This window comes from Solanum dulcamara, chromosome 8 (assembly GCF_947179165.1).
Source record: "Solanum dulcamara chromosome 8, daSolDulc1.2, whole genome shotgun sequence".
NCBI classification, from domain to species: Eukaryota; Viridiplantae; Streptophyta; class Magnoliopsida; order Solanales; family Solanaceae; genus Solanum; species Solanum dulcamara.
The window spans coordinates 71,600,878-71,628,779 of NC_077244.1; the positions used below are offsets into that span (position 1 = coordinate 71,600,878).

Sequence of the window (27,902 nt, forward strand, 5' to 3'; positions counted from 1 at the left end):
AAATGGGAACTCTCAAAAATAGGTTGAGTTTCTTTGTAATTTTGGGCACACTAGTTTTTAGCATTGAGGCAAATATTGGAGAGTTTGATGAGGTATGGAGGACTCGAGCCAACCAAGCAAATAAAAATGCTAAAGAATACTATGATCCTCATCCTGAAAAAGTTGCAGATAATCTCAACAAACATGTTCACAGGTATTTCTCACATTTTTTGAACCCCTTTTACCACGAGTTACGCTAGAAGCTTTTATTACGTTGATGAGATTCAATAATCAATATATATACATAAAAGGATTCACCTAAGCACCAGTGTAAATTTCCGACGAAGGAGGACTCAATTGAACCACTCTTGGATAAATGTAGCTCTGCTACTAGCTATGGTATCGATGATGTTTTGTGTTAGAGATTATTTTTTCCTAACACGGAAAACAAACAAGATTTTTTTAATTTATTTATTAAAAATAACAAGAAGGTTCATGGTACAATCAACCCTCACATTTTCATCTTTTTTTTTGTTTTTAAGGTCAGAAGAAGGTAGCAATAGCAAAAGAAGGGACTTGCACAAGTACAATGGTCCATGTATGGCTACTAACCCTATTGATCGTTGCTGGAGATGTGACCCACATTGGGCTAAAAATCGCCAGAAGCTAGCAGATTGTGTTCTTGGATTTGGCCACCATACGACTGGTGGCAAAGGTGGCAAAATCTATGTAGTAACTGACCCTGGGGACAACGATATGGTGAATCCTAAGCCAGGGACACTGCGTCATGCAGTCATTCAGCCAGGGCCACTATGGATCATATTTGCACATCACATGATCATTAAGCTTAATCAGGAACTTATCATGACAAGCAACAAGACAATTGATGCCAGAGGGCAGCAAGTGCATATTACTGGTGGTGCTAGTTTGATGTTACAGTACATAAACAATGTGATTATTCATGGTCTTCATATCCATGATATAAAGGCTGGAAATGGTGGACTAATTAGAGACTCGATCAATCATTATGGTTTTCGAACAAGAAGTGATGGTGATGGTATTTCAATCTTTGGATCAACAAACATTTGGATTGATCATGTTTCCATGTCTAATTGTGATGATGGACTCATTGATGCTGTGCAGGCTTCAACTGCTATTACCATTTCCAACTGCCATTTCACCCACCATAATGACGTAAATTAGCTCCAAAAACGGATTAATGCTTAAATTCGATATACTTATAACATTTTCTACCGGAGAATGTGAACAACCAGAATGTTTTAATATCTGCAATATGTTTTTGTTTAGGTTATGTTGTTTGGAGCAAGTGACAGCTACTCACAGGACTCAATTCTACAAATAACACTTGCTTTTAATCACTTTGGCCAAGGGCTGATCCAGAGGATGCCAAGAGTGAGATGGGGATTTGTTCATGCTGTCAACAATGACTATACTCACTGGCTAATGTATGCCATTGGTGGAAGTCAACATCCCACCATCCTCAGCCAGGGCAATCGTTTCATCGCCCCGCCTAACCCTAATGCCAAAGAGGTAAACAAGATCAACAATATCCATAACCAACAAGGTTGCATCACTATCTTGTGTATGAAAAGAATGAACAAATCAAGAATACTACATGTGACTTAGCTCTTATTGAAGATACATGCTCATTCTCATTTACCTTTTCTTGTAGGTGACCAAAAGGGATGATGCACCTGAGAGTGTGTGGAAGGATTGGGTGTGGAGATCACAGGGAGATCTGATGATGAACGGAGCCTTCTTCGTGGAATCTGGAAATCACAATCATAAATTCATGAAGGGTCCTGATATGATCCACCCCAGGGAAGGATCAGACGCGGGCAGGCTAACAAGATTTTCAGGCTCTTTGAACTGCATTGAGGGGAAGCCTTGTTAGAGCTTGTCTGTACCAAGTTACTAATAGAAATAAGACTTGAAACAATAGAAGTCAGTTTGCTCCCTTTCTCCTTTCACATGCAAAGCTGGTAAGTAGAAGGGGAGAATGAGTGTGAGCTAAGAAGGAAAAACTTTTAGGTTTTTGATGCTCTGTGCTTCTGTAAATTCTTGATACGATGTCCTTTTACCTTCTATCAATGTAAAAGTGACAAATCAAATAAAACTGCAATTTAAATTGATAAAGCTATTTTTCATAATACTTGGACATTCACACATTTGGATGCTGTTGCCACTGAAACAACAAGGTGCTCTTGTAAAAGATAGAAATTACTCATTTCTGCAGCACAAACGTGAAGGTTTTCTGTATTCGGTCACCAATAACCCTAGTTTTGGAATCAGATGGAGCACATACCAAAAAAGTATATACATCTGTACAAGTTAATCATTTATACAAATTTTCTACTTCTTGTGTTATATTAATGGAAGGGCATAATTGCATGCTAAGGCAACAACTAATTACATAAATATTGAACGAAAATTAAGACTGAAAATTTGGGTGTTGATTTCTCTTGCATTTGGGTAACTAAAGCTGGAAGCTAAATCGCGTATCTGGTTTGCTTTCAAAAGCTGAAGATAACGGTGTTATATCATATGATTGACTTATGCCATCTCTCCTCCAAGAAAATGTCATCTCACTAAATTGCCGAAAATGTTAATCAATCAGTATAAGATCTGTAAAGATTTGCTCACACAAAACAAAATTAGAGGAGTTGCTTGTAAGTTGCAAAATCAAAGTGATCCAACAAATGAATTATCCAAAGAATTAGTAAAATCATAAATATTTGGATTATTTTTGCATCCCCAAAATTACATCCAAAATAGGCAACACATAGTGTCAAAGTATGCAATCTCATAACATTAACATTAGATTTCCTCATATAAATAGTCACATTCTGCTTTTACTGAATGGTACAGATGATGTCAAGAACATTTGTTGAAATTGAGATAGCAACAGCCGGATTCTATTGCGATCATTAATATCAGCCAGCTTTATTGGATCAAAAGTTAGTTGTTGAGTACTTGGGTGTTATCTCATATTCCATCTGCTTCCTTGGTTCCATTTTAAGTTGCACCCTTTCCTTTTTGGTCTGTTCCAAACAGATTGCAGCTTTCTATATTATGAAAATGTTAAATTTTTGACATTCCCATATTGCTTTAGTTATATGCTCTTGTAGTGCACTGTTAACCATTGTATATCGGCCTCATTTGTTTGCACTTAATGAGGTCTAAATTTGAATGGTTAAGATCTCAGCCTATTAAGTGCATTTGTTTTTATTAAGATTCAGTCACTTAAGTGTATTTGTTTTTATTAAGATTCAGTCACTTAATAGATCTATATAGATCTGATACAAATGAAAATCATTCAGACCCTTTTCTTGCTCTTTTATTTTTTAAATGTTATTTTTCTAATTATTATGGTATTAAACTTCCCGTTCTTCTCCGATCTTATCATCAATGGCGAAAGATTTCCATCTTCATCTCTCCTTCAGACCCTTTTCTTGCTCTTTTATTTTTTAAATGTTATTTTTCTAATTATTATGGTATTAAATTTCCCGTTCTTCTCCGATCTTATCATCAATGGCGAAAGATTTCTATCTTCATCTCTCCTCTCTCCTACATTGTCGAATCAATCATCTAAAACAAAGAAAGCAAGAAACTGTTTATATATCTGACAAATGAAATGGCCACAACCAGCCGTTCCCAATTTCTAATATTATCTTATCTCTATTCTGAAGAACTCGATTTCAAATCTTTTCTGGCAGCGACCATATGCTGCAGAAGCAGCGTCAGAAAGACTGAAACTTTACAACTTTCTGAACCCTAACCAGAAAACAAACAAAAGAAAAAAATCATGAACCCTAATCACTAAAGGCCTTCTGCAGCAGAATCCTAAAGAATCAATTTCCTATTTTTCTTCTACGAAATTTGAGTTTTGGGGTTAGGAAAGGATTTCAATGGAGATTTGAAAGTTTAAATTTGCTGGGGGATATACAAGGGTTACAACAGCGGGCAGCCTATGATTCTATATCATCATCTTGGAGCCTAAGGCTCAAAATTAAAATTCCAGTTCTTTCCTATCATGTTCATTAATTAATTTTGAAATAAAATTAAATTATGCTCATTTAGATGTTAAAAACAAACGGTCTTAATTATTTAATGTTCAGATATAAAGATAACATCTTAATAATTATTTGTATATTCAGATTCAAAGTCTTAATCTTAATAAAAATAAATAACCCAAGGTACTTTTGGCATGTTATAAGTATTTAAAACTGTCTCTAATTTAACACCATCTTATAACATGACTGGAGGGAGATTAGATACCAACATATGATAATCTCCTTTTCAAAAATACCTCAGATATAGAGGTTCTTTTCATCTTTTGTATTAGTCTACTTACGCAAAATAATTATTCAGGAAAAAACAGTTCAAACAGAAATTGATTACCACCCTATTTGCATACAAAGAATGTGAAAAGATGCCAATATAATTCCCTCCCCCCCCCCCCCCCCCCCCCAAACTAATTTCAGAAACCACAATTGCTTTCAGAAAGAGAGATGTAGACAAACTAAAACACACCTTTCTGATTCTGATTGATAATCCTACTTTGTCCTCTAGTCAAAAGAGGTGCCTCAAGTTTCATCAATTTGGTGAACTGCAGGAGACGATAGAAAAATGCAGCAGAAAAAAGATTATGTTGTTATTTCTGTCAGAGTGTAGAGGAGCTCTTCACACTCTAGCTAATAAAAGACATGTCTAATAGCATAGGAAAGAATTATTAAGGAATAAGGATACCTGTGAAGTCTTTAGCTCTAGCTCTTCCCATTCTAGAGATGAATCACTTCCTTCCACTATCCCAGTTCCAGCATAAATTAATGCACCAAGACCCTAGTTATTACATTTCATCAGCGTGCCATAAAAAAAAATGTATCACTGGAAACCCTTATGCAGAAAGTAAACAAAATGATGCATTTTACGCCTATATCCAATCTTAGATCTGTTGTAAGTGCTAAAGTCAAGTAGGACTGAATTCCTATAAAAATGAAGTCAGAAGCATTTAAAATTGATTCCATAAATGTTAAAAAAATAAATTGTAACAGTATTGATAGAAGTCATAAAAATTCTAGAATGTTAGAGAGTTAAATGGGGATGAATATATATATATAATCCTACAACCTAAAGGAAAAAACAAAAATCAAGACAAGTTGCTTACTGAAAATCTAGAGACTTAATGTCATGCATGCATTACAGTGGTGTTTAAATGTAAGAGCTAAATTGATTTGAGGGTAAATGAAAGATACTAAAACTCGACTGTTAGATCCACTAAATACTAATAATTCACATTAATGTAGCATAGACGTAATTATAAGATAAATCAACTATAATATATATTAGAAGATAAAATTAAGTAAAAGAACATATGGAATAAGTAATAGATGTTGGAAGCTAATCAAAGAACACAAAATGCATTCTAGTTGGAATCTAATCAAAGAACACAAAGATATAACTAAAACCTAATCAGTTTGCTTTTAAACTTGATTTATAAGCGCTATAGAATAGGTAAATTGTTATTCAATGAGAAAACTATCTTGTATTGATACCAAATATAAGAAAATTATAAAGAACATCATACACAACAAAAGGACAAGTCAATTTTAAAAGTTGAAATTTGAATTACATTATTAAGTGAAAAGCAACAATACAAAGACCATAATTTGTCATATAATTTTAGTTGACTTAATTTTCACCAGAAGCTTTACATAATACGGAGTGGTGCATTATATTTGATGCACGTAGAATATAGAGAATTCATACCAAACTAATTTCAGAGTAACCCCAAAGATAATTTTTATAATTTGAAGGATCTATATCTGCAGCACGTTATATAAAATAGTATATCCTTTTTTAAAAAGAAAACATTCATTCTCTTTTTTTCCATTAGATTGCACAAAGAAAATTGATCAAAACCTCTATATTTTTCTCAAAACACTCTCCTGAATAAAATAAATGTTTTTTCAGGGCTTGTTTGCTTTGAACTATGTTTACTAAATGATGATTATTTGATAATTAATTGGAAATACAAGTTTTTCAATTATTAATTAAATTAAAGTTAGTTTAGTCAAAAATCAAAATCAAGTAAAAATAATCCAAGAAAACATTCCTAACAAGCATAAACATAAAGTTTCTTATGTCAGAGTCCACAAAAAAGGTTGTTTTAATTTGACATAACATTTTAATCCATTCAATGTTTTTGAAAACCAAAAGATTACGTTCCCAATGGAACACCAACTAAAATATTATATGATTTTGAATAAATAAAATATGTATGACATAAAAATATGGATTAGAAATTATTCATAACATAAACTTGTTTTTTTCGTAACATATGAAACAATAAACATGTTTATTGTTGGTAAAGGTATCTAAAAATATGGAACTAATCTATTATTATTATGGAGTAACAAAATAAATTTGAACAGAAAACTAAATTATCATACAAGTTCTTATGTAGATTAGTCTCTTTTTTTTTAATCAGTAGATTTTAAGTCTTAAATAATTAGCCTCTCATAAAAAATATATCATGTGCTATTAAATTCTTATTTTTTTAATTCCGAAAGCAAATTCTTATTATGTATGGAGCACATGCATGCAAATAAGTTTTGCAAAGTTGCAGGAGATGTAAGTTACCAAGCTCAAAAAAAAAAAGTTGCAGGAGATGTACTCCAGAATGAAGGTGTAGCGCTATGAAGTATTAACCTCACCTTTTCAACTAAAGCTGACCTTATTCCAACAGCAAATTCACTCTCTTCCCCTCCAAACCAACCAACAGGACCAGCATACATTCCTCGGTCAAACATTTCTGGGAAACACCAGCTGGTTAGAACTCATATACCAGAAACGCAAGGTTTAAGAAGCCATTGAGTTGATTCTCAAAGAATTGTTAAATTCTTTTTACGAAAAAAGATAATAGAATTGCTAAATTCCTCTGTTTGTATTAAGACATTGCATAAAATGATAATATACTCTCACAGTTACGCATCAATTAAAGGCTTATTGTAAGCACCAGCATCCACACCTCATATAGAAGCCTAAGGTTGATACAGATAAGCATTTTTCAGCAAGAAGAATCTGGCTTTCCATAAGTGGACAATGTGATCCTTTAACTACAAGCCTACAATTTTCCATTATGCTATCTTTCTATTCTATCAACCAAGATAAGTAGATATCTATCATTTTGGGGTGCAAAAAAAGCTAGTTCAAGAAAAGAGACATCAAACATGCAATGGTATACCAACTAGCACATACCAGTTTCTGAAATAAAAGCCCGTGCATCTTCTGTAGGATACCCACAAACTGCTGGAGTAGGGTGCACAGACGACAAAATCTTAAACTGGAAAACTGTAGATGCTTAGTGTAGTTCTTTATAAAAGGAACAAGGAAGCAATAAATTGATCTGTACATATCATCGGCACATCTTTATGGATAACTAGAAATTCAAAATTATAGTTTTTGCCAATAGGGGGAGTGGTTATGCACTAATTCAGGAAGAATGTTTGATGAAATGCCAATAGATGCTTCATTCAGTTTTAGTTCTCATAAAACATACGATCCACCTCAAGAACAATGAAAACCCACCCCACCTCTCCCAGTCAAGGGGAATAACAAAAGTTTGAAGAAACCATAAACAAGGCTCTCATGTAAACTTGCCCTGTCTACACTAAAGAGTCTCATAAGGCGCTACGTCAACTACAACTCAGTAAGAAATGGATGGAATAGAAGATGTTAAGACTTACCTCATCATCTTCAGCCTGGAGTCTCCCCCTCAATCGAGCGTAAAGATGCTGAACTCTTGGAAATTTTCTTATGGCTTTCTTTGGTTCAATTAGAACGCTTGAACACACAGCCTATGAAACAAAATAATGTTAAGAGAGACTCCAGCTAGTTTTATACAACATGAATGGTTCCTGAGATGTCCTAAAAGTGGATTGTGACCTACAGAAATTCCAATGCCGGAATAGTTCAAGTTTGACATACAAAATTCACCGAACTAAAATGAAAAAGCGCAATCCCACAATTAGAAATCTCAAAAGTTCTATTTCCCATATGAAATGTTCCAAAGATTCCTTTCAGAAACCATTTAACCAAGCTTACCTCCAATCTTCTTCTTATGCACTCCCGTACTATAGCAAACTCATTATGGTCCTTAGCACTGTGGAAGAATATAAGAATAAAGTCAATAACACGCCAATGAAAAAAAAAGGTATGATAATGACATAGTTTGTTTTCTAAAGATGCACCTGGATAGTAAATCCTGTTCTATCTTAAGATCCAGAAGCTCTGATCCACCCCTAGCCCGTGTTCCAGCTAAAGCCTCACTACAAATGCTGAGGCGGTCCCGATGAAATAGCTGCTCTGGCTATTCAAAAGAGCATAAGTAATAAATAAAACTATTCTATATCCTCAACGTTTCTAACAAGTGTACATAGTCCAGTTATTTTGCTACAAAGGCTAATAATTGGCACTTGAAAGATTCAAAAGTGAGCTTGATGCTTCGGATCAATAGAAGGTGCTGGGTATGGGTTCTCATTACTAGAACTTTTAATAGATGGAGCAAGAAATTCGTCACAGGAATCCAGTTGTCACCAGTATAAATGTCTTGCTAATCAGCTAGACTTGCCATCAGCAAATTGTGTATTTACTAGTATCGTAGTCAAAGCAAATATTTTAGAAAACTCAGCAGTTAGAAATTAAATAAGATTCTATTCTGAAATTCTTGAGCGATTAAGAATGGTTGTGATCAAGCTTAAGAATGGTTGTGGTCACTGATCGAAAAATAGCTTCATATTCTTTCAACATTGAAGGCGATGGTTTCAGGATTTCATACTAGAAAATTTTCGAAATTTAAGCATAAATAACATATTTCTTTTTTGATTTACCAGATACACACCAACACAGAGATTAATATTGTTTGTCTCATTGACTCTTTGTACATTAGATGATATAACGCAAGCTGCAATATAGAGCAATTCAAAAGTATTTTTCTTCATGTGAAATTATGTCATTTCACCTGGTTGATGCACCATAATCTATGGTAGCAACTACTTCCATAGGATGCACATCAAAGAATTGATGTGTTCTATCAATTGAAGAACATAAAACTGACTACATGAATGTCACCTTTAACATGACACCATTTAGTTATTGAGAAAGAGTTCTGACTTACAGTGTTTCCAATGAATGCCGGCGAATGGGGGGGTTGCAAACAGAACTGATATGCATTTTCTCCTTCAACCTGCAAGACTTAACCCTCTATATTTGAGCAAAAGTAAGATAATATGCCAGGGAATTATTCAAAAAATTAAGGTGGGTAATGAACACCTTTAAGCGAGCCAGCCATGTTAGCGGATCAATATCTGCAGCTGTCACAACTCTGGTGCTACGAGCAAGTACCACCTGTTCCAAGAAAAGGTATGCACTTCAAAACCACCTACACTTATTATGAATCATCTATTAATGTGTGCATCAGATTATCTCATTTTTGTTCGGCTACTTCTATAGTCCTTCATAATAAATAGGTATACTTTATTTTAGAGTAAAACAACAATATTTTAGTATAATATAATATCAAAGCTGAAGGCCATAAGTGATTAGAAGACACAAGTGATTGACAACCTTGATCAGTACGGAGTCATTTCTGCTTATTATTTGCAAAGCACGCTTAACAGCATGGTCCCAAGATGCTTTACCCGGCACATGTGTATTGGCGAGTATATGAGAATGAGGAATTGTTTTCTGCACTGTCATAAGAACTGAGGAAAGCTGCATTCATAAACATAGGATTAAAAAGAAAGTTAATGAAGAAAGGAGAAAAATTAGAATAAAATAAAACAACCAAATTAAAATGATTTAATGAAGCAAGAAAGGGAGACCTGCCATATTGTGGCCTGAAGTGCATCTATTGCCCTCTGGTATGTCCATGAGGCAGCATTGTCCCATGCAATAGTTGCAGCAATAATCGAACTTCCTTCAAGTTCATCAAACTCAACCTGTCATTTAGCATCTAGCAATGGATGGATTATATTCAAGAGGCAACATATCTAACAAAAAGACCCTTAGCAATGAAGAGATGAAAGTCAATTCATTTACCTGAGGAACCATGAAATAAAATGAGCCAAAAGCACTCCATTCAGAAGCTATATTGGCTGTTGCATCAAATCGGATTGCCCCATAAGCACGAATTAGTGGACATTTCTTGGAGAGGAACCTTTAGCAGAGGTAAAACGATGCTAGATTTCAGAACATAAACAATGAGTTCAACTAAGTCTTCAGCTAACTATAGATCCAGGTGATCCAATTCTTGCTAGCTAAAAAATCCTTAAGCATTCTTGGTTTTCTTTTTGTTGAAATTTTTCTGAAGTTAAGCTCCAACAATCTGATTATGATACTACATTAAACTACATTTCAAGTCCAGTTTATAATTATTTGTGAAGTTTAGCAGCTCCAAATTTTCAATTGTAATTAGTAAAACTGACATTGCATGATATGAAACATCATTAACCATGTCCCGAAATGCCTATAAAAAAAAAAAAGCTAAGCAAATATGAACTTAGCCCTAGTGAAATCACTAACTCAAATCATATGACAACACAAAGTAAAAATTAAAATGATACCTTTTGAGATCCATGTATTACCACTGCCCACATTTGGGACCATGACACGTGAAAAAAATATATTAAACATATTTTCTAATAGCTATTATATATGCATCAACTTTTTATTTACACCGAGGCTGGGAAAAAATAGAGATATGAAACATATTTGCTAATAGCTATAGTTCGGTAACTGTTACAGTGTCACAGTGCCTTGTACTTCTTTATCTTTTTCATCCAGTGCCCTTATAGCATTGTTCGTATTTTGCCCTTGTAAAGATACGACATTTGGGCCAAACTCAACCCTGTATTTTGCCCTGTAGAGATACAACACTTGGGCCTAACTCAACCCTGAAATCTAGCTTATGAGTGCAGGATTGTCCAACTTCATATAAGCAAACTACCCGTACATTCCCAAATCAATGTGGAATTCTAAGCGACTCTAACACTCCATCACACCCAGACCCAACTGAAGCGTGGAGTGAGAGCCAAAATAGAGATGTTCCTGACTCTGGCTCTGATACCATGTAAAAGATACGATATTTGGGTCTAACTCAACCCAAAAGCTAACCACAAGGGGGTATTGCCCAAGTCTAAGCAAACTACCAATCCATTCCCCAACCATTGCGGGACTCTAGTATGCCCTTTCTTCACAAAGAATAGCTACGATACAAACAAAACAAATTGTGCATGCATTGGGGAGCACAAATCGTAAAACGATGCAAACATGAAAAGAAATAGTGCATAGTTGAGAAAGTGGGGGCAGGCATGAAATTACCTTCTTATAGCACGCCAATCGTCTAATGAGAAAGGACGTAAATGAGTAAAGAAGACAGCAGAGCCGACACCAGCTACACTGACCAATTTAGAATGAGAAGAGGTTCCATTAATGCACATTTCAGAAGCAACTCTTCGACCGGAGAAGAAGCAGCGAGGGAGGAGGAGATGGTTCTGCGCATGAAGCCACTGAAGTGCTTCAATCTGCTCTTCAATTGGCACCTTCTCAACATCATCAAAATATTTGAGATATCAAAATTGTGAAAAGAGTGTTAATTTTTATGTCATTTAACATATTTCTTGTTATAATAATTATATCCCAAATATGTCATTGATTATTACTACTTTAGAGTGTAAAATAAAAAATATTGTTAAATGTCAAAATAATTTACAGGTGGATAAACATAATTGTAAAATTTTCCAAAGTTTTGAGAAGAAAAAAAATATTGAAAATGTTAGGAGCGAAATAATTAAGTATCATGCGTAAGCTAGCAAAGTAAATCTCGAAAGACCATTAGTAAGAAGACAAACGAGAAATATATAAAAGAGATACAACATTTAACGTGGTTTGGTCAATTGACCTATGATGAGCAATCCACTGTAAATATGAAAATACAAAATATAAAGAGGAATAACTTCACACAATTCATTCGAAATAAAAAGAGGTTCACATAAGTATTAACATAACACTTGTGTCTCACCGTTTCTCCCCCTATCTAAAATTCTCAAAGTAATTATGAATGCTATCATGTTAGAAAGAATGAACCGCTATTTATAGAGTCATAAACATTTTCCTACAAGAAAAAAGAAAAATGACTAACCAAATATGTGGAAACTTTGTGTTTTCCTTTTAGGAAAAGAAAAACTCAATTATACTAGGAAAGTCACGACAAACACCCAATAGAAAATACCCTTAAATTTGGTGTGAATTATTAATTTTATCACAACCTTAAAAATATCATTTTACTTGATTAACTGAATTTAGATACACCCCCAATCTTGCAATATGACATAATAAATGGTCTCAAACTCTATTCGGAGCATGGACTCTTACTACAAAATCAAGAAAAGTGGGGGTATTTGCCAAGAGAAAAATGTCACCACGAACGAATGCATGGTTGCTCCTCCCTTCCTCCCTTAATTGGAGTCCTGTTCAAATGGTGTTAGGATACTATTTTCTAACCTTCAACCAATTTAGAAGTTGAGTGAAATTTACTCTATTTCATTTTGAACCACCAGCCTACTACCCCCTATTGATCTTTTCCTTGTAGAAAAGATGCATTTAAAATGATGGAAATTGTGTTTGAGTTGACAAATTCTAGAATCAATTTTACAAGTTGCAAGCATTAGAGCTGATTTTTCAACGCTGCAACCTAGTTTTACAGCTACTGATTTGGACGGTCTGAAGTCTGATATAGCTCTCTTTATTTAAATACATTGTTAATGCCTTCTTGATCGGGGTGGATCTAGGAGGGGGTGAGGGTATTCACTTGAACTCCATCCATAAAAAATTACACTTCATATATAAAATATTTTTTATAAAAAAATTTAGTGTGTATATATATATAGATTTCAAAATTCATTTTGAGATTTTAAATTTAAATTTCAATCACTATATTTTTTTAATTGTTTAATCTCCTAAGTGAAACTAAAACACCACTTATTTTGTAATGTGCGAAATACATAGTTGTGAATTTTATGAAATATCGGCAAACGGGCTATTATTGGTAGAGTGGGAACAATTAAACAATTGGGACTTGGGAAACAGTTTTTGGAGGAAGATAAGGAATTTTATAGGCTAATCTGAGCCAACCACGTGTCATATACATACGATAGATAACTTGGCTCCCCTCTACTGGCTTGTGATGATGGATGCAAATTACATTACGTATACATGCGTGTCATTTTAAAATATTGTAAATGTATATTGATAGAATACACATGAATTTAGGGATTTACCTCGAGGCGAATGATTCCGGAATTGTAAGGAGGAGGCTGGGACATAATCATATCAGAGATGGCGGAATTGAGATGTTCCATGGCCAATGCAGGGCTAGAAACCGCAGGCAACGTTCGAGTTTCTACGGTTCCAATAGGAGCTCTTGGATCGCCTTGGCATCCATTCATAGACAATGAGCAACACTGATTATACCTCTGCTATAGTTTAAGTAAAGAAAATATGCAGAAAGTCAGGATAAAGTAAAAACAGAGCACACAAACTGTAGAATTGATACATTGTATCTTACTTGGTTAGAAGAGTTAGAGAAATGAACAGATTGTTTTCTATAGGAGAGCGAGCATTTCATGGGTGATGATGATTCAACTTCCATGAATCTTATGGTGCAGTTCCTTACTCCTACAGCCATTAAGATGGGGCTTGGGAATTGATATTCTTTTATTTTGAATTGCATACAGAAAATTAAACAACTAGTGTTAATATACACAAACGTTTATTATTGGCCACGGATGATGTAAGAAATGGGCCACAACTAAACATCTTAGCCGCTATAAAGTTATTGCCAAGACCACAAGTAGATGGAAGGAGTGGAAACTCTCTCGTCGTCTTGTACCAACTCACCTTTTCCTATATTTTATATTTTGTTCATTTTTATTTATCCAATTTAAAAAATCAGAGAGTATTTAGCTGCCATCTTTTTAAGGCTCCGTATCAAAATTGTTTCTATTTAGAAAAGTGGCGTCGCAGAATCTTCTCTAATTTATATGCACGCACAAAGCCATAAATAACTTGAGCCAGACAAATGAATACAACATAGTTGTCTTTCATACCTCCATTTATTGATTAAAAATGATATACCGTCACTTCAAATATTAACTGCTACGATCAAATTATTTAGTTTTGGTGTAAATACAGACCTATAAGGTTTTACTGTTAGACGAAAGACTTACAAATTCCAGTAGGCTCATGCGATCCCTGAAGAAAATTCATATAAATGTTGCAAAAATCAACTGCAACCCAAATAGAGAAATGACATCTTTTATTTTCAATGAACCACTTCTTGCCATTGATAACCTTCGTTACCAAAATTTCTAGTACAGACTCAATGGACCCCCCTTCCATTCAGGGCCACCAACTATCTATTTTGCTACACGAATTACACTAAGTTACAATACAAATAGTTAAACCCTCCCCCCCAGCAGAAAAAACTGGGCAGGTCTCTTCCTCTATGGCAAGGAGTAGTGAAAACATACAAAATGCAATTTAAAACCCCTATCTACAGATGTACTATTCATCTTCAGCATTAAGTCCAAATATCCGCTGCCGCCTCTTGTCAGAACCAGTTCTAAAGGACTCAAAGACAGCTCTAAACGACTCGTGCTCAGCTCGTAATCTCTCTTGAAATATGTTCTGCCTCTTTGGTTCACCATTATGTCGAGTTGACGTAAACTTCTCTTCATCAGGCAAGGGGTTCGACTTCTGAAAATGACAAAACAATAAGGCCAGCTTATCATATGGGTTCCAAGCACACGGAAAATCTGTGTTTACCAACCAAATGTTGTATTACAAGAACAAAAACTCAAGAAAGTTAACCAGTGTGGTTACAAGCATATTATTGCCAAATAAGCACCAAGATGGAGATGATGATGAGCCGAACAAATTAAACAATAGTTGCATGAGGAATCTCACCAAGTTGTATCCTGCACCAGGACCAATTATTAAAGATACATTGGTTGCTTTTGCTGCCCCTATAGAAAAGCCTCTTTTGGCTACCTGAGATAAGTAATAGAAGTTTAGGGTGTGTTTGGTATGAACACAAGAAAATAAGTAAGAAACCTACTTATTTTTCTGGAAGACAAAAAATATTATTCTAAAAGTATTTGTATATAATCTAGAAAATACTATGAGGGTGGGGCCTGGGGATGGGGGCTAGGGGGGGGGGGGGGGGGGGGTAAGGTAAAGATGAGGTGTGTTGGAGGGTGGGAAGAGGACACAATTAATGTGGAATGCCAATTGTAGAACTTATTTTCCTAGAGAAAATGTTCTCCAAAATTTCTGACTAGCCGAACATGGAAAATTTCTACCTTCTTCAAGATCAAGTGGCGGGTCATAACACTTAGCACAAAAAAATTGAGCTAGTGCCTCTTTTTAGAACAGTAGAACAGATGGTGAAAAAACAATAATCAGATTCGTAGATGCATGTACTCTCTACTTCCTCTCTACAACGCAACTTAACTAACTCCAATGATTCTTCCCTCCCCTTTTGCTAATGTACTTTGATAAAAAATAATTCTGCCCCATAAAACAATTTAGCCTTTCAATGACACGGAGCCACTTAATTCAATTCCTACAAGTCTTCCATCCCCTTGGAAAATAAACAAGCCTTTGCTGCAAGGTTTTTAAACATCTCATAGTTGTCAATATCAACTATCTAGGAACTATAAGCTATCTAGAATAGCAACAAAACCCACTGATATAAAGCATGTAGATACACAAAAAACCCATGAAGATACCTGCACCCCAAACTCACAATAATATTGTCAAGGGGAGAGCTGTTAAAATACCACATGTCCAATCCAATGAATAAATATCTGCACATTTCCTAGTTTTTTTAATCAATTTACATTTATGATACAAGAGAATATAGGCACCGAAACAACCTATAATGTCGAGAGACTTATCCTTTCTTTAAAAATAAAATAACGACTCCTATTCCCTTTCTAAAAAGATGTAGGGACTTCTTGTTTACATTCTTTAGAAAATTCTCTTTTTCGAAGAACAGTATAGAGGGTGGAAGGGGAGAGTCTTCCCAACAATTCATCTACCAGACCTTTGCTAATATGAAGTGTCAGGAGATGACAGGACAAGAGAAGTAAAGAAATGACGATGGAAAAAAGGTCAGCCTTTGCTAGTAAACCCATCAATAAAAGCAGAAAGGGGAAAGCAGACAGAGAACAGAGAGCGGACATAAATTTCACCAATCATCCCTCAGTAAAAGAAGACACATCAATATAGAACTAGGAATAGCTATCGTCCGTAACACGTAAAAGTTACCTGATCAGCCCAACGTACTGACTTTCCTTCCTTGCTGTAAGATTGTATCAACCCAGAGAGAGCATTTAAGTTTTTAGTGGCGTCTTTATTTCTTCGAGTATCATCTTCATCTAAATCAGATGACCATTTACTCTTTGCCAATTCTTTTACTTCAGTTATTCGATGGTCCTCTTCATGGTCTGAATCCTGATCATCCTTTACATCGCCTAATATCAAATTAAATAATAAGTATGATTAGATGCTTTTTGCAGCCAAGACAATGAAGAAAGGACAGATTTGTTTGTATCTGCTCCAGAATGGTATGCAAAAAGTTGAAGAGATCCAACGATTACGTTAGATAGAGTCCAACTGATGTGAGAAGCAATCGGCATTGAAAAAGAGTATAGGTTCCACCCAGTGGTCAAAGCTAAAGGGTTGGCGGCTGAAATTCGGAATCAGCCAAGTTCAACCACCACAAAAGCCGGGGCATTTGTGTTATTACACTATAATATCAGCTCGACCTTGTTTTAATCCTAAAAACAAACATATGACCTACTGTGACTACATCAAATGTAAATTTTAAAGAAGGGGGCCAATCTCTGTTACTAAGGTAAGAAACGATGTCATCTACACCAGAATTATCACAAATTGATTTTGGGAGAACCACCCAGAACTGATTCCAGCTTTGCTAATTGCAACAATGTTTACTAACTAGAACTGAGGACATACAACAAGAGAGAAGACAGGAGCAACATAATAAATACAAATGACCCTTGGATAATCCATGACATACCATAAGCCGGAATATCCTCTTGGGGAGGTACTTTAAACTTCTCAATATTCTCTTCATCTAAAGTGGAAGGCACTCCCAATGAGTCATCATCTTCCATATCCATGTCCACCTGCAGATCCAAAATAAAGACTCATGATTTAGAAGTTTCTACCTCTCAGTAACACAAGCTGTACATGTTTTGGTACTACTACCTGAAAAAGATGTGAATGAAGACATTACAAGTTGGTGGACCTCACGTGATATTCCTAGTACATTATTACTATTGTAACTTATTTATTGTTCATTTGTTTATTTTCAGAAATAAGGTGTTCAGAACATTATCAGCCAACATCTCTTTTCTTTCCTTCCTTGCATTTGGAACACTGTTGACTGTTCATTGTGTCATTGTCATGTAGGAACTAAAACCATCCAAGACAATGCAACCTGACTTTGTCCATTCATATATTGATTTTTTGTTTTATAAATGAAAGCCACTTTATAAAATGAATAAGCTAGGGGACAACAGAGAAAATATTTTCAAAAGCTATATGATGACAAATTTACAAGCCAGGGGATTTTCATATTTTTGGGGGGGAACTTTATAAGCTATGAGAATCCTTTATGCCAAAACTATACAAAAGACAATGTAGGACTTTCCAAGTAGCATTTCTAACACAATCATAGGGCTAGTCTGTTCCTTTTATCTTTTTATATCTAAAAGCCCAGACCCTCTCCTTCCAGATACTCCAGAACACATCTAAAGGAGGGGAAGTCCATGCCACTAATCTATCCCATCCCCATACCAAACAACCCCTTACTCTGAATATATGCAAGTGGCTATGTGCTCATATGGTCATGGTTATGCATCCGCTGAACCTAGGGTAAGGTTTTAACAAAATTTACCTCTTGGATTCCACCTTCCTCCAGAGCATCTCCATGAAGTAATGACTGCAACATTGTTGAAATAAAACATAAACCGTATGAACAGATGACATATTAGCATCCAACTCATAAAAGCTGATAAAACTAACTTCTCACATAAGGTCTAACTGGCTACATTAACAACTAATTTACTGGAATAAGTAATATGGCATAAGTATACTTCAAAGTCCAGGAGTGTAGAACCCAACTAACTATGCAACAAGATAGTTTTAAGGAGAAAGTACCTTAACATCAAGTTTCAAGTACATGGATGGAGCTTCCTCCCATTGGCCAGCCATCTTTTGCACGCCATCCCGCGTGAAACCGTGCACATTCCTTGCTGCACATCCCTGAAATCCACAAGGACATGAGTTTAAAAAGTGCATTCAGTGGATCAGATAATGTAGAGACATATATACATACAAGCAATAAAAGAAAACCCATACATAACATACAATTAGATCATGGCTAACAAAGAAATACATGAGCTAACTTACCGCTGGGTCCTTATAAGTTGCTTCTAGCAAGTACACTTCATAACCAGATCTCTGAAATAATAAGCAACAGAAATAAGCAAAGAAAACAACCATGGCAAAGAGAAAGGCAGCAATCAGCTTTCTTAAATGGATGTGATGGTAACAATAGAAGCAGATAATCAGCATTTGGAGAAGCGATAATAGTGCAGAAGTAACAGAAGCAGCATGCGTCACTGCAGGGATGCGACAAGCAATTAAATCTACAAAGCAAGGGGCACCATTCCCATCCAAAAAGTAAGAACTCTGACAGATAATTATTTATTTTTTCTTTTGATAACAGTGGTGTCCAGTCCAACTTGCACGCACCTCGACAATTCTACCGAGTACTTTTACCTCTCACCAGCACAGTTATCTACCTCGATCCATTTCAGAACTTTGAGTCTCCTTGGCTAAGAATTATCAGACTAAAAACTGAATATACTATAAAAACAAATTACTAGAGGACAAACTGACTCGAGTCTCCTTGGCTACAAATCTAAAACATAAACCCACTTCAATTGTATGGTTGTATTTGTTGTTTGGCTTCTTCACATATTCAACCACTTACATCAAATCAAGTTCTTTTAACACCTCAACCCTCACCCAAACAACCAAACCTAAACCCAAAAGAAGGAAAATTTGGTACAGTAAAAAGACAAACTTCCACTTATATGATCTGTCAACCAGAGATCTTTCTATAAAACTTCATGATCTTAAAAGTTCTTTAACAGGATTGATCTGGCGAGATACATACATACAGATATGCAGTTTCATCCACATATTTGTACACTCTAAATAAATACAGTTGTTTAGCTGTATTTTGATAGATAACATAATAAATCGACGGGAAGGCAAGTTCTGCAGCAGGTAACTCTAGAAAAGTCTTCAAATATTTGAGTCATTTGCCGTCAACAGATCCATAGTTTCTATTAAGAAGTTGTAAATTGGAAGAAATGCTAAATCCAACTTTATCCTAGTTTTCTGTTGCTCTAGCTGGGGATTTCAGTCCCAATCCTAAATGATAATTGAGCTTGCTTACTGAAAGTTTACAATTCTGCATTGTTCTTTGTAAAACTTAGTTTGAAGCATCAAGGTTGGTGAACCTGCAGGTCAAGATATACGCCAGTTCTATCCTATCATTTAGTAATAAAAACGTTAAGTTCTAGAAGCTGTCTAAGACAATGCATTAAGCTTTATGCTTGTCGAATAGCAATTATCTTCAGATTAAAAACATAAACAACTGAAGAATTCAATATCCTACCACAAACCAAACTACTCCATATACTTTTTTTGGTAACATCATAACTTCTTGAACCATAGGCCAGCCCCCACCCACCCACACAAATAATCTTGAACAAACTTTCAACTAGAATTAAACTCACAATTTCCAAAATCCAGGAGCCTATTCAATCAAATGGAGATATGAAAAAGATATCCTTGGCAATACTTATCACATTGTTGTGTTATACTAGACTAGAAGCTTAGCGTGAGCAAAACAAGACATGGCAATAATGTCTTTGGGGAATTGCAAGGAAAATCACCACCAAAATATTGATGACAACTCAGCCTAACATAACCAAAAATGCAAGACAGGGTGATTGCTTTTTTTTCTTTAGTAAATCAACTCTAAAGCAATGCATGAGAAGGCGTTCTACATCAAATCATTACCAGCAGTTAAGAAAGAATTAACTCATAAACAGTTCATCCACAAGTCATCAAGAAACGGTACTGTTAAGTGGACCAACAAAAAACAGAAACTGAGGCAAAATCCACTATGAATTAAATAGATTACAACTAACAAAAACTGATAATACAATACAGCTATAACAAAACATTAGGACTTGATGAAGTGAGTTATCAAACTCGCAGTGTTTCCACCCAGACACATTGGACAACCAACGGAAAAGCTGCTGCAGCCAGAAGTTCTCTTAATCTACTAAGGTTATATTATTTAAAACTTGAAAGAACTGGCAACCTATAAAGTAGTAACAAACTACATATACACAAACACAAAAGGTTTAAGACTTTTGACATTCAAAGTATCCTAGAAAACAATTGAACAAGAGTATAGCACTTGAACTGGTTGCATAATAGAGAGAACTGAGAGTATACCTTCGCAATTGCCCAAAACTGAGCAAAATCAGCTACCCGCAGATTGCGGTCATCCACTAAAATGAGGCACAAATACCAGCAACAAATGGGTCAATTGCCGAACAAAACTGCATCTGTAGTTAGTAAACTGAAGGCGGTGCAAGGCACTGCATCACCACTTAATCTATAATTAAACTATGGTTGAACTTTTTAACTAGACAATCTACCATGACTTGAAGAACCAATGTGCTAACTATTATCAAGAAACCTATGGGATACTACCTACCTTCAAGTTTCCTAAATCCAACAAAAATGGAGGTTTTCAATAGAAAAATGTTCCAATGAGAGCAACAGATGACACAACAAAAAAACTGACAGCAGCATGTAATTCATTTCACTAGCAAATTTCAGTGAATCTCACAAACACAATAAACAAAAGAACAGACATCCAGCTGTAAGAGGAAACAGTGATGCAAATCATTTCACATGTCAGTCTTAGATTATGGACAAAAAGAAGAAATGTGGAATTACAGAGTAAGAGCTATCATCTTGCCCCAAAATACCATACCAATTACGAAGGAGAAAGCCCCCTCATCCAGGGTCTTTTTGAAAGCCTTCAACATGCTTGAACGATAAGCCTAAAGAGGAAAGAAAATATCAATAGATAATAATATATATGAGGCACTAAATTGCAGAAAATTGGAAAAAAAACAAACTGGTAGAATCCCAACCCATAAGAATCAACTGGAATTATCATAAAATGACCTCTTTAAAATATATTGATTCCAGAAATCGCATACAGTATAGAAGAGCCATGCTTAAACCAACAGAAGATGCACATATGGGCACGCAAACTGGTGATAGTGCTATGTGTCTGTTACCAAAAGGTATAATAAGGCACTGCACAGAGTGTCACCTCGTAATTTCAAGAAAAACTTCCTCGGTGTGCAAATATGAAAATATTTTTGTTGATATGGTGGACTAGGCCCCCTCAAACCCCCATCCCAGTAACAAAACTGGGGCTTTTCCCAATTTTCTCCGTTGCTGACTCAAACACTCAACCTTGTAAACAATTATGTATAGATGATGTAGATCAAATCATAGAACTGATAGGAAGCTTGTAAATTTTGTTTGGGTCATGGTTGTAACCCTTTTTGATGGTGGCCAGCATTTCCTTAATGCTGAAGAATACTACTTACCAATTGTAAAATTAAAAAATAAACAAATAAATAAAAATAAAAAAAACACTCAAACTCATGGTTAAAGGGGTAAAGCCTTTTCTACTACAACTATCCACCACCACCACCACCACCCTTGTCTCAGTGAAAAACAAAAAGGAGAAAATCAGAAACTATTGTTGCTTGTTTGCATTATGTCCATAACACACTAAATCCAATCCTTAAGCACCTCCCACCCACCCACCCCAAACAAAGAAAAGAGGAAACTTAACCAGGACTAATTGCACTTTCCCCTAGCATTGCATTAGTAAGAAGTTGAAGAATCTAATAGTAGCAAACAAAGAAATTGCAACATTAATAAATTAGAAAAATTGGACTAGGAGAACTCAAAATATAAACTGCTTCCCCTGAATACTGCATAATTCTAATACTAAAGTCATCTTAGCCTTACAAATACTAGGCAAAGAGGAACTTGTGTAACCAATAAAATATCATTCCTCTAGTAAAATATTGAACTTCTGCACAACTAATCTACCACTATGAGGCTGTTTGGCTAAGCATATAAGTTGATCAAACTATCTAATAGGTACTTTTTGGCTTATCTACACCATTTGGTAAACACAAATAGTGATTATAAGCCAAGTTCTTATAAGCCAAAAACAGCTAAAAGCCATAAGTTGGTCACCCCTAGCTTATGGTTTAACAACTTCTAAGCACTTTTAGTTTGACCAAACCTTTAACGATTTTATCCCTAATATCCTTTGTTATCTCTGATATACACTTCCTAAAACAACTTATCCAAAAGAAATACACTTCCAGCGTAACTTTTAAAAATCACTCTATTCTATTTCTATCATTTGTCATTTTTTTAATTATGTAAAATACTTTTAAATTTATATTTTTTGTAAATAGCTTTTGAGGACATTTGGTAATTTAACACAAAAAATACTTATCAGCAGTTTAACGCCTTTTTACAGAACACATTAACTTCTTATTATCAGCTACAGTACTTCTATCCAAACACATAATTGATTATTTATAATTTCTGTTTCAGCACCTAAAAATGTTTTCCAGCACTTGATGCTTATCAACTACTTTTAATAAGATAACTCAAACTGGGTCTACTCTTAATGAAAATTGCAGAAGCAAGCATCCTAGATTTCCTTCCTCTTTTTTTTTTTTTTTTTTTGGGGGGGGGGGAGGGGGGGGACTGCTTCAGTTAACAGCTATCTGCTAATCAAAATATGGATTTCACTACACTGCAGACAAATAGCTTAAAGCTACCTAATAGAAAGGCAGATAAAAAGGACAGCCCGGTGCACTTAAGCTCCCGCTATGCGCAGGGTCCGGGGAAGGGCCCGACCACAAGGGTCTATTGTACGCAGCCTTACCTTGCATTTCTGCCAGAGGCTGTTTCCAAGGCTTGAACCCGTGACCTCCTGGTCACATGGAGGCAACTTTACCAGTTACTCCAAATTTAAATCTATGGAAGTTTGGTCATCTCTTAAGCTTAGGCAGAGATGGCTTTACCTCCTCCATCTCAGGTTCATAGCAGTATTCCATAACCTTCTTTGTCACCATCTTTTTGCCCCTCATAGAACCAGAAGATTTCGAAACCTCACTCTCCTCAACCTGCATGTCCAAAAGAACTTGTTTATATTTTTGGGAGAGGACTTGAAATAACTAGTAACTGTCATTAATAGGAGGCTTGAATATATGACGATCAAAAGAACTTCAAGTGAGATAACAAGATAAGACCTTGTCAACTTCAGTCATGAAGTAATCATCCATTGAGTGAATACGAGGGGCAGTGCCACCGTTTTCAACCTCAAGGTCACGTAACATCTTTGCCAAATAGCTCTTTCCACTCCCTGAAAAGGATAATAAAAAGCTGAAAATATATGAAGAAAACTTACAGAGATCCATATTCTTTGGGGACAGTAAGCTTTCATTTTTTAAAACATTTTTTCATATAAGAATGTAGGCAATTAAGTCACAAAAGGATATGACAGCTTGCCATTAAGTGGTTCGTAGAGAGAAAGTTACATATCATCCCATGCTGGCAACCATCCAAGAATCTATCACAAATCATTATCTTTAGGAGGAAAGCAAACTGGTCATACTTTTCCAGCCCGTAGACTAATTTCAGTCAGTATTTGATGAAATAATAAAGTAGGCCAGCAAATGCAACGCAAGGACAAAGTGAAAGAATTTTCTCAATGGATCCCAACATCCAGGAGAAAGGATACTTCTGATCCAGGATCAACACTTCATTTTATGCCAAAGCAAGAATGTACAACCACGAAACCACAAAAAGAGGGGGAAAACAGAGGGAGAAAGAGATAGACACAGAGGGAAAAAAAGAGCTACAGAGTGAGTGTGTGTGTGTGTGCGCACGTAAAAACGAGTTCAATCACAATTAGCTAGTACTTGTGCAGAAAGGTACTCTTTAATTTCAACTGGCCTGGAAAAATCAAAAACACCTAAAAGTGGAATTATATTGGCCATGATCCAGTGATATTTCTCCCCTTTTGGCCATAAGTTCTATTTAATTATCTAAACTTCATCTTGATATAATATTTGCAAATCAATATCTGTTTCACAACACGGCATTATTTCAATAGTAGAAAACTAGTTTCAGTAGTTTCAAGTGAAATAATGGTTTCCATGCCCAAAAACTTCTAACCTTTTTTCCCAAATGAAATTTTATTCCAATTACTTCAAATTCTCCTCTCTTTTTTGTTTTTCAATTACAGCCAAATATTGTCCAAACACCAACTAAACATACCCACATCAAAACAACCTATCCTCAATATCCAAAGAATAACAGTATATGTGGAAGTTTAGAAGCAAGAAGTTAACAAAAGTCAATACAACAAAGTGCCCCTATTTGTTTTCTAAGTGATATGCAGTAAACCATCCATCTCATCTTTTTACATGGGCCACTGGAATACCCAAGTCATAAATGTCTCCATCTCGAAAATGCTGAACTGATATGAATGCTACTAATTCATAGAACTCTCTTATTGTTGTGCCATACCTTTCAACTATTATTTTAAATACCTTATCAGAAAGCTATTACCTTATATATGTCTCCAGCAGACCTAACACAATAAACAATTCAACTTTCTTTTCTTAATAGTTAATAACAAGAAGGGTTCACTTCTTCTTTCCTTTTTTTCCCTGGGGGGTAGGTGGAGCTAAAGGAGTCTAAATTTAAGTGGGGAAGATGTTTAGTCTCCTTATCAAGTAATATAAGGGTAAATAATTTTCACTCAAAGAGCACAAGCTTATAGTCATAATCAGATCTCAACTAAAAGCAAATGGACAACTACATAACTAAATGAGATAGCTCTTGGAAAAGAAAGAAGCACCTGGAAGCCCCCGAAGAATTACAACAAGATGATCAGGACGGGTAGCTCGGTATGGATGCTTTAGTATGTGTGAAGCATCAATGACTTTTGACTTATCTGAAGGTACCTCTAACAGCGGATGTTCACTTCCTCTGGAGCGTATAGATGATGAAGTATAACGATGCATATGGACTTCCTGGTGAAACCACAAAAATCAGATATAGTAGGCATGTTTCACCATATCTCCAACATAAAAAGGATATCAAATTTGTTAAGCCAGGAAGCAAGCTAAAGACACCCATATGTACATCTTTAAGGCCAAAAACAGATGGATTTATTTTTAAACAAAAAGGATACCAACGCTTGATTATATACCCCCAATATCACACAATATTAGCTTAAAGAAGTGTTGGGAGTTATTCATTAGACATGGAATAGAGTGATGTAAGATTCATAGTCATCAATTGGGAGCATATCCAAATAAACATCATGTGAAGTGTACACCTCATTGTAATCCATCTTGAAAGAATTAGAACATAACTAAAAAATACATAGAAATCCCACATCAACAAGATAATACAGAAAAGGGCAAATTACTAGAGTATGACACCACTACAATTAGCCACATAAATTGAGACGGAGGGAGTAATAACTACTCGCAGCATAGGTATAAAAGGCAAATTCCTTATCAAAAGAAATGGCAAACTAGCAAAACATCATTCGGTGAAAATCATCAAAAAAAGAATTACACTAGAATGTTAGTTGTCCTTTATAAACTTCTTAAGAGCTGCTTACAAGTAACTACTGGAAAAAAAGATATTGGAATTTTTGATGTTGTTTTAAACATGTGGTATCACAAATTATAGATCAAAATTTAAAGACATTAAAATATTAATCTTGAAAAAAAAAATTATAACCATAATGTTTGGGCAAGCTTGGACACACTCTACTAATTCCCTGGGTTACCTGCTACCTCTCACTAACACAGATGCGGGGAAACTCTATCCGCCATGGCTTAGACAGAGGGAAAAGTTCACCTAGTATTTTCACCTCAGTTGGGGGGTTTGAACCTGAGAACTCGTGGTTCTCAACTCACTTCATTGCCCACTAGGTCAGACCCTTAGGTGTGCTCTTGAAACTTTTTATAGGTAGTGTCCAATATTTATTTGATAATAAGATAATATTTCAACATTCATATATAACATCAGCTCCTGAGCCACTCAATAATAGATTGCAAAGTGAAGAACACAAACAAAGCCCCAAAAAAACTGAAGGAGTACCTCTAAAGCAGAGCGAGATGACAAATGTAAATTGGGCTGATAAGGTGATATAGACTTTTCTTCAGGAAGCGGAGGATAATATGATGACATCGGAGCTGAAGAACCAACAGAAACTGGAAATAATGAGGCAGATGTTCCAGGTGGTGAAGATGAGACAAGATGCTCACGCAAAGGGGGTTCCATTGGAAGAGGAGGTGGTGGAGAAGCTGGAAGTGGCGGCTGGCTAGGAAATGCCTTACAACCCTGTGCCGAATACAAGTTCATGCCACTACGGTCCGCTGAATTAACCCTCTGGTCAAATGGCGAAACATAGTGATTTGATTTTGACTCCACGTGATTCTGCATGGCATAAGCCTGCGAATAATGATGGTTGTAACTCTGACCATCCACAGGCAAACCACTAGTCTGTTCATGGTACAGTTTATTCATCCCTGAAACTCCATGTCTTGGAAGATACCCATCTCCAAGTTTTGAGCCGTACCTTGATCCTTCATGATTCTGTTGGTCGTGCTCTACATTGTTGTAACTATCAGCTTGAGGACCACCATACTTGTAGCCATTTCTCGGTGGCAAATTCTTGTCAACTTCATCATGTCCTAATTGTCTAAACTGCACATTCCCTTCCCTCGGTGGATATTGCTGTCTCTCAAAACGCTCTTGGTCATGAAATGTTTGATTTCTATCCAAATTACCATAACCTTGATCTACATAACTGCTAGTGCTATTTTTACCACCTAGAAATCCATCAAAATTTCCATATCCTCCACCAAATTCGTGATCCGACGCACCAAACTCGCTAATCAGCTTCAATCTCCTCTCATCATCAGTTGAAAACCTAGCTAAATTCGTCAACTTTTCATTCATAAACGGACCGGGTGAATCATCAACTCTCATTCTCTTTACTCCCACATTAAATGGACCCGGTGAATCATAACTAGGGTTTATATTTCCATAGACATCCGAGGGACGCGGATGATGTTCGTATCCATCAATAGTGGGACGATGAGTAGGGGGCATAGGGGGCCCACCTCGATGATCGATAAAGGGGTCGTAAGCCGACTCATGGGGAGGAAGTGGAGGGCGGGGGAGGGGTTGATGGGGATGTGGTGGTGGATATTGGAAACTAGGGTTTGAAGGGAAAGGGGATGGTGGAGGAGGGCAAAAAGGGAAGTGTGAGATTGAGCAAGATGGACAGATTCTACCTTGAATTGGTGGTGGAGGAAGATGAGGACGCCATGAATGATCCATCTCCGATCTTGAAGTGACGACTACAGATAATCAAGAAAAGCACACACTATTTAGAGAGGACAAAGAGAAAAATGGAAGACTGAAGAGGGAATATTGTGAAGGGGTGTATTATAGAAAGGTACTTATATGTGAAAAACAACGAATAAAATCAATCCAAAAAATGTTATTGGTTT

The 27,902-nt window shown here is 35.8% G+C and overlaps 3 protein-coding genes across 6 annotated transcripts; 1 reads left to right on the forward strand and 2 right to left on the reverse strand.

The window, feature by feature from the left end:
• Window positions 1-2: 2 nt before the first annotated feature.
• Window positions 3-2,207, forward strand: LOC129900272 (pectate lyase-like). Its single transcript, XM_055975204.1, has 4 exons — window positions 3-193; window positions 522-1,173; window positions 1,288-1,530; window positions 1,673-2,207. Exons 1-4 carry the CDS (start codon window positions 3-5, stop codon window positions 1,892-1,894), a joined length of 1,308 nt encoding a protein of 435 aa, XP_055831179.1. The 3' UTR covers window positions 1,895-2,207.
• On the reverse strand, window positions 1,532-13,800 carry LOC129900270 (isochorismate synthase, chloroplastic). 4 transcript variants are annotated; one of them, XM_055975202.1, is made up of 16 exons: window positions 13,628-13,799; window positions 13,341-13,538; window positions 11,383-11,603; window positions 10,102-10,219; window positions 9,885-10,001; window positions 9,628-9,774; window positions 9,334-9,408; window positions 9,179-9,247; window positions 8,253-8,371; window positions 8,107-8,164; window positions 7,749-7,859; window positions 7,261-7,345; window positions 6,717-6,814; window positions 4,750-4,842; window positions 4,534-4,609; window positions 1,532-1,869 (listed from the first exon to the last, which is right to left on the reverse strand). In XM_055975202.1, exons 1-16 carry the CDS (start codon window positions 13,790-13,792, stop codon window positions 1,856-1,858), a joined length of 1,764 nt encoding a protein of 587 aa, XP_055831177.1. In that variant the 5' UTR covers window positions 13,793-13,799; the 3' UTR covers window positions 1,532-1,855. The 4 variants fall into 4 exon arrangements, with proteins under 4 accessions (XP_055831177.1, XP_055831176.1, XP_055831178.1 ...); XM_055975201.1 differs by lacking the exon at window positions 1,532-1,869 and adding an exon at window positions 2,296-2,625 and having other exon boundaries at window positions 13,341-13,535; window positions 13,628-13,800; XM_055975203.1 differs by lacking the exon at window positions 1,532-1,869 and adding an exon at window positions 2,296-2,588 and having other exon boundaries at window positions 13,628-13,800.
• A 529-nt stretch (window positions 13,801-14,329) lies between these two features.
• LOC129900856 (uncharacterized) lies at window positions 14,330-27,840 on the reverse strand. Its single transcript, XM_055975935.1, has 13 exons — window positions 26,482-27,840; window positions 25,223-25,397; window positions 23,607-23,719; window positions 23,379-23,480; window positions 21,239-21,308; window positions 20,692-20,747; window positions 18,562-18,612; window positions 18,310-18,414; window positions 18,047-18,091; window positions 17,165-17,273; window positions 16,393-16,598; window positions 15,028-15,111; window positions 14,330-14,817 (listed from the first exon to the last, which is right to left on the reverse strand). Exons 1-13 carry the CDS (start codon window positions 27,727-27,729, stop codon window positions 14,626-14,628), a joined length of 2,556 nt encoding a protein of 851 aa, XP_055831910.1. The 5' UTR covers window positions 27,730-27,840; the 3' UTR covers window positions 14,330-14,625.
• Window positions 27,841-27,902: the final 62 nt, after the last annotated feature.